The sequence below is a fragment of the Branchiostoma floridae genome, chromosome 10 (assembly GCF_000003815.2).
Source record: "Branchiostoma floridae strain S238N-H82 chromosome 10, Bfl_VNyyK, whole genome shotgun sequence".
Classification (NCBI taxonomy): Eukaryota; Metazoa; Chordata; class Leptocardii; order Amphioxiformes; family Branchiostomatidae; genus Branchiostoma; species Branchiostoma floridae.
The window spans coordinates 1,751,610-1,763,094 of NC_049988.1; the positions used below are offsets into that span (position 1 = coordinate 1,751,610).

At 38.6% G+C, this 11,485-nt stretch overlaps 1 protein-coding gene across 1 annotated transcript; it reads left to right on the forward strand.

Moving 5' to 3' along the window:
* The first annotated feature begins 97 nt into the window (after nt 1-97).
* Nucleotides 98-10,512, forward strand: LOC118424216. Its single transcript, XM_035832751.1, has 9 exons — nt 98-3,298; nt 6,993-7,140; nt 7,298-7,421; nt 7,873-8,051; nt 8,264-8,423; nt 8,592-8,675; nt 8,878-9,048; nt 9,458-9,685; nt 10,022-10,512. Exons 1-9 carry the CDS (start codon nt 3,171-3,173, stop codon nt 10,510-10,512), a joined length of 1,713 nt encoding a protein of 570 aa, XP_035688644.1. The 5' UTR covers nt 98-3,170.
* The last annotated feature ends 973 nt before the right edge of the window (nt 10,513-11,485 follow it).

Genomic DNA, 11,485 nt, shown 5'->3' on the forward strand with positions numbered 1-11,485 from the left:
ACTCTTGCTTATATAGTGACTTGACTGATGCAAAAAAACGCATAGGAATTAAGAACTGTGTAATTGGAATGGACACCTTGAACATCTTCTTTTACAACAGGATATGATCCTTTGTATTTGTGTTTATTCATTTATCAGTAAAACATTACATCTGAAAATAAGTGCAGCTCAAACTCGCAGATAACATTTATGTAATCAACAGATATTGAAAGATTCAGGAATCCAGCAAAAATTTCATATTCCTGTTACCTTCATCATCAACTGCTATAATAAGAAATGAATGAATCAGAACATATAAGGTCCTATCTTAAAATTCATCCAACGTTGACATTGACATGGTGAAAAGCTCTGCAGTACAACACACACTGTGACAGTTCACCTTTGAAATCACTTCATCACGAAGCTACTCAGATACCTAAACAGTTTATATAGAGTGTCTAAAACACAACTACTCTATCTCTGAGCAGCTTCCTTAGATGGGATAGAATATTTGTAATAACAAAGTTTATTTCAAATTCTTGCCTGAGGGCTAATTGTAGGTAACATGAGAGATACAGACAAGGTAAAAAAAACAATATCAAGGGTGTCTACTCTAGTCTAAAACAAGGAAAAGCTAGGTCCTGGGTTATTGGGTTCGACTTCTTTTTCGAAGACAGTGGAAGACAAAAGATCCCATGATATAGAACAATATATTACTAACAGTGTACCCTGCTTCTTTGTTTAATCAGTCATGCTTCAGGTCTGATAATTTTCTAGTCCACCCTCTGTGTTTCGATAGACTTTGGAAAACCAAATATCTGTTATGATAACAGCCATACAATCATGATGTCCATTTAATGCAAGTTTCCATTTTATCAGCTTGATTATATGCTGTGTTATTGCAATTCAAATTACATATGTGGGTAAACACAATACTGAAAAAGGCTGGGATCATAACAGTGTTACTGAGAGCATACAATTTTGTACATACAGTAGTTCATGGTATAAAGTAGATATGAGATGTAAAATGGCTGCTTACTACATTACCTTATTGATACAACATATATAAGATAATTTTCAAATTTCTCATTTGAACTTACAAATGTCTACTTAAGTAGCTGTGACTGCCCATACATCTGTATTAGTAGATTTTCACTAGCTGTTTTACATTTGCACAAGCTTATAAAGTTATTATTTGGACTTTGGTTGGTTCATAAATAACCTTTCTATGTAGAAACATTAGTACTATTGTGCTACATCATACGGTTCATGTCCACTGTCAGCTCACACAAACATGCAAGAACAATTAATCTAATGACTTATAGCAACAACAACACAGAAATATATCAGCTCTGATGAACATGATTGATATAAAGGCTCTGTTTTTTCCTTGTTCTTTAGATGCTTAGTGTTATATAGTCTTTATACGCACAAAAAATGCACATTTGTCTTGTCACCTTTTGACAATAAAGACCAGTTACACAACATAGAATATGAATTTTCCTCTGTAGAATTTCATACGTTTATACCAGTTTGACACACACCTGATACAACACATCACCCTTCAGAAAGTGAGTCCTAGCAAGGAGGTTATATCTCATATGTTGATAAAACTTCCTTCCTAGATATCAACATACCTGGTAAGTGTTGCCCCACACAGTCACAGTGTAATTGTACTGTACACTGACAACAATTATTCAAACAAACACACACATACACGCACGCACACACACAAACATGCACGCATGTGTTCATGCACATAATTACACAAATTGACACAAATGCACACAAACTCATACACAAATACACAGACACATGCACATCTCTATTAACATTTGCATTAGAAATAAAAACACTTGGATACTTGATAATTAGACAAGTATGGAATTAGGTTTATTCAAGGTTTATCATTGTCAAAATAATTGGGAAAAAATTTTCCCCTCCATTTTAGAAAAGTTATCTTAACTTAGCTAAGTCCAAGTTTCATACAAGTGACACAAGAACTCAAAATTAATAAAAATTAACACTTAAATGATAAGAAAGGATGACTGTTTGAAACTTTGCTCACTCCTAAAATTCCAAGTATAAAAGAGAATAAGAACTTTTGGGCTAACATTGTCATGCGACCCGAAAAGGTTGAAGAGAATCTGCTTCATCTACAATGTATACTATACTTCCTACACTAGATCTATATTATTATAATAGTTACAAGCTGTCACTCAGCATACTTGTGACACTGAAAGACACCATACTCTGGATGACTATCATGTAGATTGGTAAGTAACTGACATAAAAACTTATTAATTTAGGTGTATCATAATGGAACTTTGTAACACACGTGTACTTACTATTATTAAATAATGTTTTACCTTTGTTATTTTTTACAGTCGGCCTGCTGGCCTTCACAAGGCTCAGCGGATCGGTGCTCTAGTAAAAATTGGACAAATTAGAGCTTACAGTGCACTAGGGAAGTCGGCCGGCCAGAGGACTTACTTCCTCATTTCAACATTCCTAGGCCAATTATTAAGGTCCTACTACTAGGCTTTAGTTATTCCTAACTCGGCCAAAGTCACCTATTTCCCCATTTCTATTCGGCCAGGCGAGAGTCTGGTAAAGACAGCTGTCTGTCCGGACCGTCAGTAACTAATCAGGGCGGGCCGGTTTATAGTAATCGGATGACACCCTGGCTACTTTCCCTTCCCTCTATTATTTATATCTAATGTTTAATATCTAATGCGATTCCTCTTTTGAAGTCGGGGACCGGGTTTGTTTGTTTGTTTGTTTGATTGGGATCTCCATTACTTTAAGTGATAATCGTTCGACGACTTTTGCAGCGTCTGCTGCGTCATGGAATAATTTTGGCGAGCACAAATGCGCGATCTGCAACGTAGGCTAATATCACTATCCCCGGACACTTTCCGGCATAGAGAACCTTAGCCCACATTCCAGATCGCGCATTTGTGCCCTCCAAAAAATACCAATTGAAGTCTGCGAATGAGGCTAACCTCTGGGGCCCTGGCGGATCCCAGTTTTATCAACTGGGGATCTTGGGGGTCGCAGCGCGGACACGGCCAGCTGATTGGCTGACAGGAAGTGTCAATTGAAGAAAGCGCGCGGTTTACAGTCACATCGCCCAGATGGTTTGCACCCTGCGCTGAACGGCTATCAACGAAGAACGCTCTGTATCCAACATGTCAGACTTTTCAGCGAATGTTCCTAACCCCAACCCTGTGATGACCGTACAACAATCTTCGACACCTGGTTTCAACAACAGTGATCTCGACACGGATCATTCCACGCTACCTGCCCAAGTACCAAAGTAAGACTTTAACTTTTAACGTTATATACATTATGAGAAAACAAAGAATCTGCACATTTTTGTCGGTGGTAACTACCGCCTGCCTGGCCAAAACCTAAACATCGAGTGTAGATAGGACAAGTTTTGGTGAAAACGCCCTTTAACACATGTGCACTTCTCTTCTCGAGGTCCAGTTTCCTCACAGCTTCACCGTCCACGCGGTGAGGCCAGCCCTTGTCGCGACATGATCGTAAGGGTGTCAGAGGATAATTAGACATATTTCAATATAACTTCCTAGTATTGTAACCTCTCAAATGCTGGCGACTTGGTGGTCAGCAACTTCTAATCTCCGCATGGTGGCTGGGCGACACCTAAATGACCAGCGTTGAATCCGCTTGGAGATATTAAAAAAAAGTAACTTTCACCTAAGAGCACTCGCCACTGTCAAATTATCCTTTGTAATTTCCTTGAAAAAAAAGTCCCAAGTCTTCATTCAGATCAGAGACAGTATACGTTAACTGACGTAACGTTATCAAAAATGTACAATCCAATGCAAAAATTCAGCGGAAATACTCTATTGTTTTGATACTGTATAACACCACTCAGCTATCCTTCTGTGCAGCGCCGGCGTTTATTTTCGGCGGGGGGCATTTTCCAAGAGAAACCGTATGTGCAGACGGCTTCTACGATTTCTCCCACCAAGGAGCTTTCGTCTGACTGGCGTGCTTCAAAAGAACAAAAGAAATGCAAATCAAACCTTCCTCAAACAATAACGACATCACCACACCAGAAGCCCACAAACCCAACCTCACTTGCAAGGAGGTGATAAAAATCTCTCTGTTTATATTGCTAGTGTTAGGGAAATTTGTGGCAAGCGTGCGCGGGAAAAGGCATTGGACGGGTCATTTAGCACAGGGCAGGCGGCATGAGAAGATTTAAATTTGTAAGGAGTGCGAATGAGCGGTGTCGCTTAGATATCAGACACTTTTTAAAAAGCCATCATAATTATAATGTGGCAAACCAGACGCGCCTACACCAAGAAGGTTGAACCTCCTTGCCCACACACACAAACGTGACCTAATGATGAAGACCTTTTTTTAAAAAATAAGTAAAGACCTTTATTGCACATTTTTGCCCCAAATGGGCCAAGTAAATATCTCATAGTAACAAGTATAAACATGTAACAATGGTAACAATCATGCCATTATATATCTATATGTAAGTGAATTTTATGGATGATTATCCCGACAGACTGCAAAAATAGTTAGATAGGGCGGAAAAAACAAGATAAAAAAACAAGATGAGAAAATAAGATTCAAAATAGACATCACGGCCAACTGAGCATTCATTTCTGTATTCAAGACAAGTACTGGTGTATTAAAAATAAAAGTTACACTAGTGTGGTGGACCGGTGTTTACTTATCAAGTTGGCAACTATACTCATGCATGGCTGCCATATTTGTGCCATTTTTAAAACTATCCAATTCCAACTAGTTTCACTTCTGCAACTAAACTTCTACAATTCCAATCAACAGACTACATGTGAAGCTAAAATTTGCCCATTTTGGGATAATTTGTCATCACGTTGACCATCTCTTAAGAAGAAAAATTTCTTGTTTTTCTTTTTAAATCAGGTGATTTTTAATGAGCGTGCTGATGTCATCCACAAAATTTACATGCTTTGACCTAATCTGCAGTAGTACATTTGACTTCATGATCATCTCACCTCTTGCATGGTACTTGCATAAATGTAGCTAGCTGTATGATTGGTTAGAGTAATGGTATCTTGAACTAAAAGGCTGAGAGGAATATAAGGTCATGTAAATTTCTCTTTACTATTCAAGCATCTGAAGTGGAGAAAATTCATTGTACGTGACGCGCCAAGTGCAGGGCAGGATGTTAATAATAAGTTCTATTAAAGAGGTTCTGAATTATCTAAGCACAAGTACTAGTTCTGGTGAAGTAAGAACAAGATATCTTACTACATGCAACAACAAAGCCTATAATGTATGCTAGTATGTAACAGATATGGCAGCATTTTGTAGGCCTTTCAATAACTAAAGCTCCATTGCCCCAATTAGCAACAATTGCATAATAAAAATTAAAAAAATTAAAAGCTAATGATGTATTTCTGATGGTAAATTTCTATCATTTTTGTCATTAAAGCAAAATCAAGTGCATTTCATAGATGTAATACACAAGAGGCGAGTAGAAACAGTTTCCTGGTTCCCGAGAATTGAACCTGGGCCCGCCATTTTGATAACCCAACATCATAATTGCTACTCCAAAAGATCTAGACAATTAAGAATGGTCAGTTGGGGGTGCCTGAACAGATCACATGTCACAGATTAGATCCTCTGCAGTCCAGATTTATTAATGCTACCAATATCAAATACTGCAGCAGCAGAACAGAGTGGACTAGTACCTACCAAGAAATATCAACATTCACTCAGGATTTCTTGAGTTTTGCTATTCATGCACACACGTATCACACTTACAGTTACAGACAATATACAAATTCACATACACAGACCTGCACACACACAAACACACACACACACACACACACACATACTCATTCAGTCACACATACACTCATATACACTAACAAACACACACACAAACTAATTCACACTCATACACACACTAATAGACATATTCACACACTCATAAATACACACACATACCCTAACACACTCACATAAACAGAGTGACACACACACTCATACAGGGTTGTAGCCAGCCTGAAATCATTTTCAGTCCCCTTGATTTTGAATGGGAATCCTATTGAGCACTGAATGCCTGGTGTGACGTTGCGCGTCATTTCTAGTGGGTCTGGGTCCCAGAAAAGTTTTTAATCAAGACCCTCTGAAACAAAATTTCCTGCATTTTGAGACTGAATGGGGAAAACTTTTTTCAGTCCCCAGCTGCAAAATTCCTTCGTAAGCTGCAAAATTCCTTCGTAGGACTGAAGGACAGGTGCTGGCTACAACCCTGCACTCATACACACAGACACACACATTTACACATAGATATAATCTGAAAGACATAACCACTCCTTTTGATAGAGCAAAGAATCTTTCAATTTTGTAGTTAAGGTAAAGTAGAAGATGAAGTACATTTACCGTAGATTGCCCTTTGTATGATAATTCTATTTGACTGTGTGTTAAATAGATCTCTCCCCTTCAGACACTTGAAAAGTAAAGAGAAATTCATATTCCTTACAGCTTTTGATAAATCAACTCTAACAATCCAGACAGCTAGCTATATTTATGCAATCACCAAGAAGCGAGAGGAAGTTGAATGTACGAGAGTAAATTAGACATATATAATATTAATATATGCACATACACATACAGAATGCATGACTGTTTCCATTGTTACATGTATATATGATTGTGACCTATAATCAGCCCATTGGGCAAAAATGTGTGATAAAGGTCTTCTTTATATATTCAATACACTAATCCATACAGGCACAAATACACTAACACACACACACACACACACACATTCACACACTCAGGCACACTCACTCACACACACACACACACAAATGGCTACTTTAAAATTCTTCAAGGTACTTTTAAGAAGACCAACTCATGTGAATACATGTAACGTTACATGTTCTGTCATATGATACAGTAGATGTATTGGACATTTGGTTGTTTCAATTCAGAGCTGATTTAAATCAATATGCATTTCTTCCTGCCAGGAAACGAAGAAAAAACTTTACGGCAGAAGAGGTGGCTATCCTGAATGATCTGTGGGGCAAAGGGATGACCGAGGCCCGGTCAACAGGGGCCCAGAGACTGGTAGAGCAGGCTGCCGCACTCACTCACAGCACTACAACGGAGATAAAGGTCAGTGTTCCTCACATAGCATGCATGACATTTAACATGGGTTTACAAGCAGACAACAAGCCTGAGGAAAAAAATTCAATTTGAAAAAACATTGATACAATATCAAAATATCAAAAGAACTGTATGAAATTTGTTCACTTCTGTGTTCCTTTTTCAGACATGGGTCCACAATAAGAGGAAGAACTTGCAGAAGGCAGGTGGCAACGCACGACCCAAACGAGTGCGACCAACCAAGAGGAAGAAATCTGCTCAAAATGTCTATTTGAGTCAGAGGCTAGCAGGTGCGCCTCTAATTTAATGCACATACATTTGCCTGGGTTAACATCAAGTAATACCCGATCGTTACAAACATCACAGCAAAAATATTGTTGGTTGTGAAAACAAAAAATTTACAGTACTTGTAATAACATTGTACAAACGTCAACTACATTGTACACTGCTACACACTGCTATAATCTCAAACTAGAGTCGGCACAGCACAGTGTTTCAACGAAATACTTAGACAACGGAGCAGATGGATTATATGGAGAGCATGATTAAGCCAAGAAAAAAAAGATGTTCAAATTGTTAACAACAAAGTGTCATTTCAGAAAATAGACCTTACCAGTAATTTTGACAAAAGAATTTAGTTACAACAATGATTTTGAAAAAGGTATTGTGAGTTAACTGTACTTTCTTCTAACTACCTACTTTTCACTAAACCCCAAACTATCATATCCGATGTGAATATAGAGGGAGCAACATTAACTGCGGCTCAGCAGGAGTACAGGGAGATCAAGGCTGAGAATGGGGATAGGCTGCGGCTGCTGCAGGCAGAGGCCAAACAGGCCAAGCCTGTAACCCTTGAAGACCTGTCGACAAAAGACAAGAGGCTGGAAGCCAAGACTCTGATTAAGAAGTTACAAGACCTGGTGAGAAGGTTCATCTTCCTAACAAGTAACAGCAAATCTTTTCATATGAAAAACAACTAATGCTAGTAGTGTCAGCAACAGTACCATATTTTAACTTTGGCTTTGCAGTTTTTTATGTAATGTGGAGAAACGTTAAGCTATCATGTCTTATTAGGCACTATTTAGTGACGTTGATAATTTTATTAAAATGAAACGACTGAATTTTGTTTCAGGCACACGAGTTTGAGACCTGCAATATGGAGGTTGCTGTGCTGCTGTTCAGCAAAGACCACCCAGGAGTGGGCTGTATTGGAACCAGAAAAGGGAAACAGTTCCTTATAGACCAAGAGCCCCACACTGCTTTATCTTTACAATTTGCCAAAGCCATGAATGGTAAATTTTTGTTGAAATCTTTTTTTTCTTCTTAAAAGTCAATCCGTTAACAAACGTTGTTGAATACTGATTGATTTCGAAAGTGAGTAAAAGTAGATTTTAATTCATACTTGCTGTGGCCTTAATGACAAAACAAAGTACATCAACTGATCATGCATCCTTTTCCAGATGGAAAGGTCCCAGAAGCGGCTAACAACACATGTACACTAGACCTGGCAAAGGAAGTCAGAGCCATGCTCAGTGAGAAGTATGGTAGGTGCACTTCCTTAACTGTCATTAGTAATTTTGGTGCTATTTATAATGGCTCACATAATTCTGACTAAAGTAACACACATTGGAAAACAGTTTTTGATTCCACTTACTTACATTGTACAAAACTGCTCGTTTCTCATTTGAAAGGTTATTATCAACATCAGAGCTACATTTTTAAACCAAATATATGAACAATTTTCAGAGGCCCTGACAGGCGACAAACGAGGGTTTCCATACCAAAGGTTTAGCCTGAAGGATGGAAGCATCACCGTGCACTGGATTCCTGAGGGCATAAGCATCGACCACATTGCATCCATTCGTAAGGACCAGCTGGAAGCACTCCTTCAGGAAAAGGACAACATAACAGTTGAAAGTAAGTTTTTAAGGTATTCAGTATCTATTGCACATTGTATCAATTGATCTTATCATAGATAATTATCTTATACTAGAGTACCATAACTTCAGAATCAAGACAGAAATCCACGAAAAGCTGCCTTGTTTCTACTTTTTGGACTTGATTTAACTTAACTTAATTCTACCACTTGCTATAGTACCACCAAGAATTTAAAATCCCTGTTATAGAGAGGCCTCCACAAGATTGTTTTGAAAATCTTATTTTGTAAAGTAATTGTACCTCAGATTACAGATGGTAAAAACTTAAAAGGACAGACACTACACACTAGCTTGCTTTCAAACGGAAATAGAAGTAATTTAAGTATTACATATGCCAAAAAAGAAATATGGAATCTGATAATTGTTATGAAAAATGTTTCACTTGTCAGTTCACAGCACACCGAACCCACATGCTCCTGATCCCAGCAGTTCAGCCGCAGGCACATCAATGGGTGAGTCCCAGCTGCAGGAGACAAACTCCACCTCCATGGATATGGCAGTGGCTACAACAGGTCCCGCAACCAGCAGGATGGAGGAGTCCATGGAGATGGATACAGAGACAGGAACTGGTGGAGTGGATGAGGAAGTGTCAGAGAACACTAATCCTGCAGGACCAGGTATGGGACCAATTCTTTGACTTCTTTGAAGTTGTCCTGAAAAGATGATTGTTTTATCATCATGTTTTATCAAAGATGTCCAACATGTACAAAGACCTGGTAACATGCACATGGCCTACTAACTTCAGCAAGTATTGACCAAGGTAAAGTCTTAATTGATATCAGATATGCAAAACGAACAGATATACAACAACGCAACTATATTGAGACTTTTATTTCTTTAACTGAAAAATAGCATGAATTACGAAAGAAGATAACTATTATATTGTTGTGACTGAAAAAGAGACTGTGCATACAAGCTAATAGAATTTGGTGTTTTCAAAATGTTTTCTACAGGTACTGAATGCATGGAGCTGTTGCTGAACTTGGAAAGAAAGATTTCTGAGAAAGTGACACAGCAGCAGACAGAAGACAGTGAAGGAGAGGAGAACATTTCACAGAGTGACAAAAGGAAGACTAAAGGAAGAAAGGGCAAGGGGAAGGGCGAGGGGAAGAGCAAGGGGAAGGGCGAGGGCAAGGGGAAGGGCAAGGGGAAGGGCGAGTTGAAGGGCAAGGGGAAGGGCGAGTTGAAGGGCAAGGGGAAGGGCAAGGGGAAGGGCGAGTTGAAGGGCAAGGGGAAGGGCGAGTTGAAGGGCAAGGGGAAGAGCAAGGGGAAGAGTAAAGAGAGCAGCGAGTATTATTTTGTAGAGAAAATTATGGACACACGCATGAAAGAAGGTGAGATCCAATTCTATGTCAAATGGCAGGACTATCCTGAAAAGGATAACACATGGGAGCCATGGTACAATATTCCCTCGGAAGTCAGACAGAATCTCTGCCAGTACTAGTATTCTCACTCTCTCAGTAGTATTACACTCCTTTACCAGCTTTGAAACTATGTAATGGCACTGTAGGATTTGCTCGGAGATTATATTTCGATACAGTTGAACCAGAAACAACCACCTGTAGATGATGCTAGTAAAACTAATATATCAGTCTACATTGTGTAAGTTAATGCAGAAAACATTCCAAAGTGTACTCTATAATAAGAAGTTACTGACACATACTTCAATGTTTATAAAGATTCCAAACATAGAAGTGTATTAAAATCTTAGGGCAGTATCTCTGTTGTTTGTACAATTGTTAAAAGCCTGTACTGATCTCCAAGCAGATGTAATATTATTGATAAGATTTTACCTCAATCTCATTGCCTTACACATGTTTATGCCAAATTCTTTCCAGCCTTTCAACTATTGCACTTTGTATTAGAGTTTGTAATGACTCCTGCTCACAAAGCACATAGAATGAGCCACATTATTACATAAGATCACCAGCTAGTACTGTTAAAAATACAATCTTTTGCAAAATACAATAGGACAGAATGTTATCCTGGTGCGGCGGTGGTGCCACTTATGGTTCATGTATCTGAATTCTCATAGGCAACCAAGGGGGTGGGGACAGGCAAGTTTGTTTGTTTTTTACACTTAATTTAATTCAATTGGATTTGTTGTGGGATGAAGCCTTACATGAACACATAAACTTAATCCAGATTCTGTCTGGCACAAACTACATCCATTTCATATGATGGCATTGTAAAATTAGTATCTGACTTGTTTATTTGCCTTCCTATTTTGTTCTTTTTCACTTGTACAAGTTGTGGTTTTCACTTGTACTAGTTGTGGTTTTCACTTGTACAAGTTGTGGTTTCTAAGTAAGTCTGTGAACAGAAAGATTATGCTACTGACATAAGTACGGAGGTCAGTCACTTCGACCGGAAGAGTTGTTAAGTGTTCCACACTGTTAGTAAAGTAACCAAGCCCG

What these genes read in the sequence shown, in the direction of transcription:
- LOC118424216 (XM_035832751.1), top strand. Translation starts at nt 3,171, where the DNA reads ATGTCAGACTTTTCAGCGAATGTTCCTAACCCCAACCCTGTGATGACC. An exon ending in GGACAACATAACAGTTGAAA is followed by an intron (nt 9,049 to 9,457) that starts GTAAGTTTTTAA and finishes TTCACTTGTCAG; the next exon opens with TTCACAGCACACCGAACCCA. An exon ending in CACTAATCCTGCAGGACCAG is followed by an intron (nt 9,686 to 10,021) that starts GTATGGGACCAA and finishes TGTTTTCTACAG; the next exon opens with GTACTGAATGCATGGAGCTG.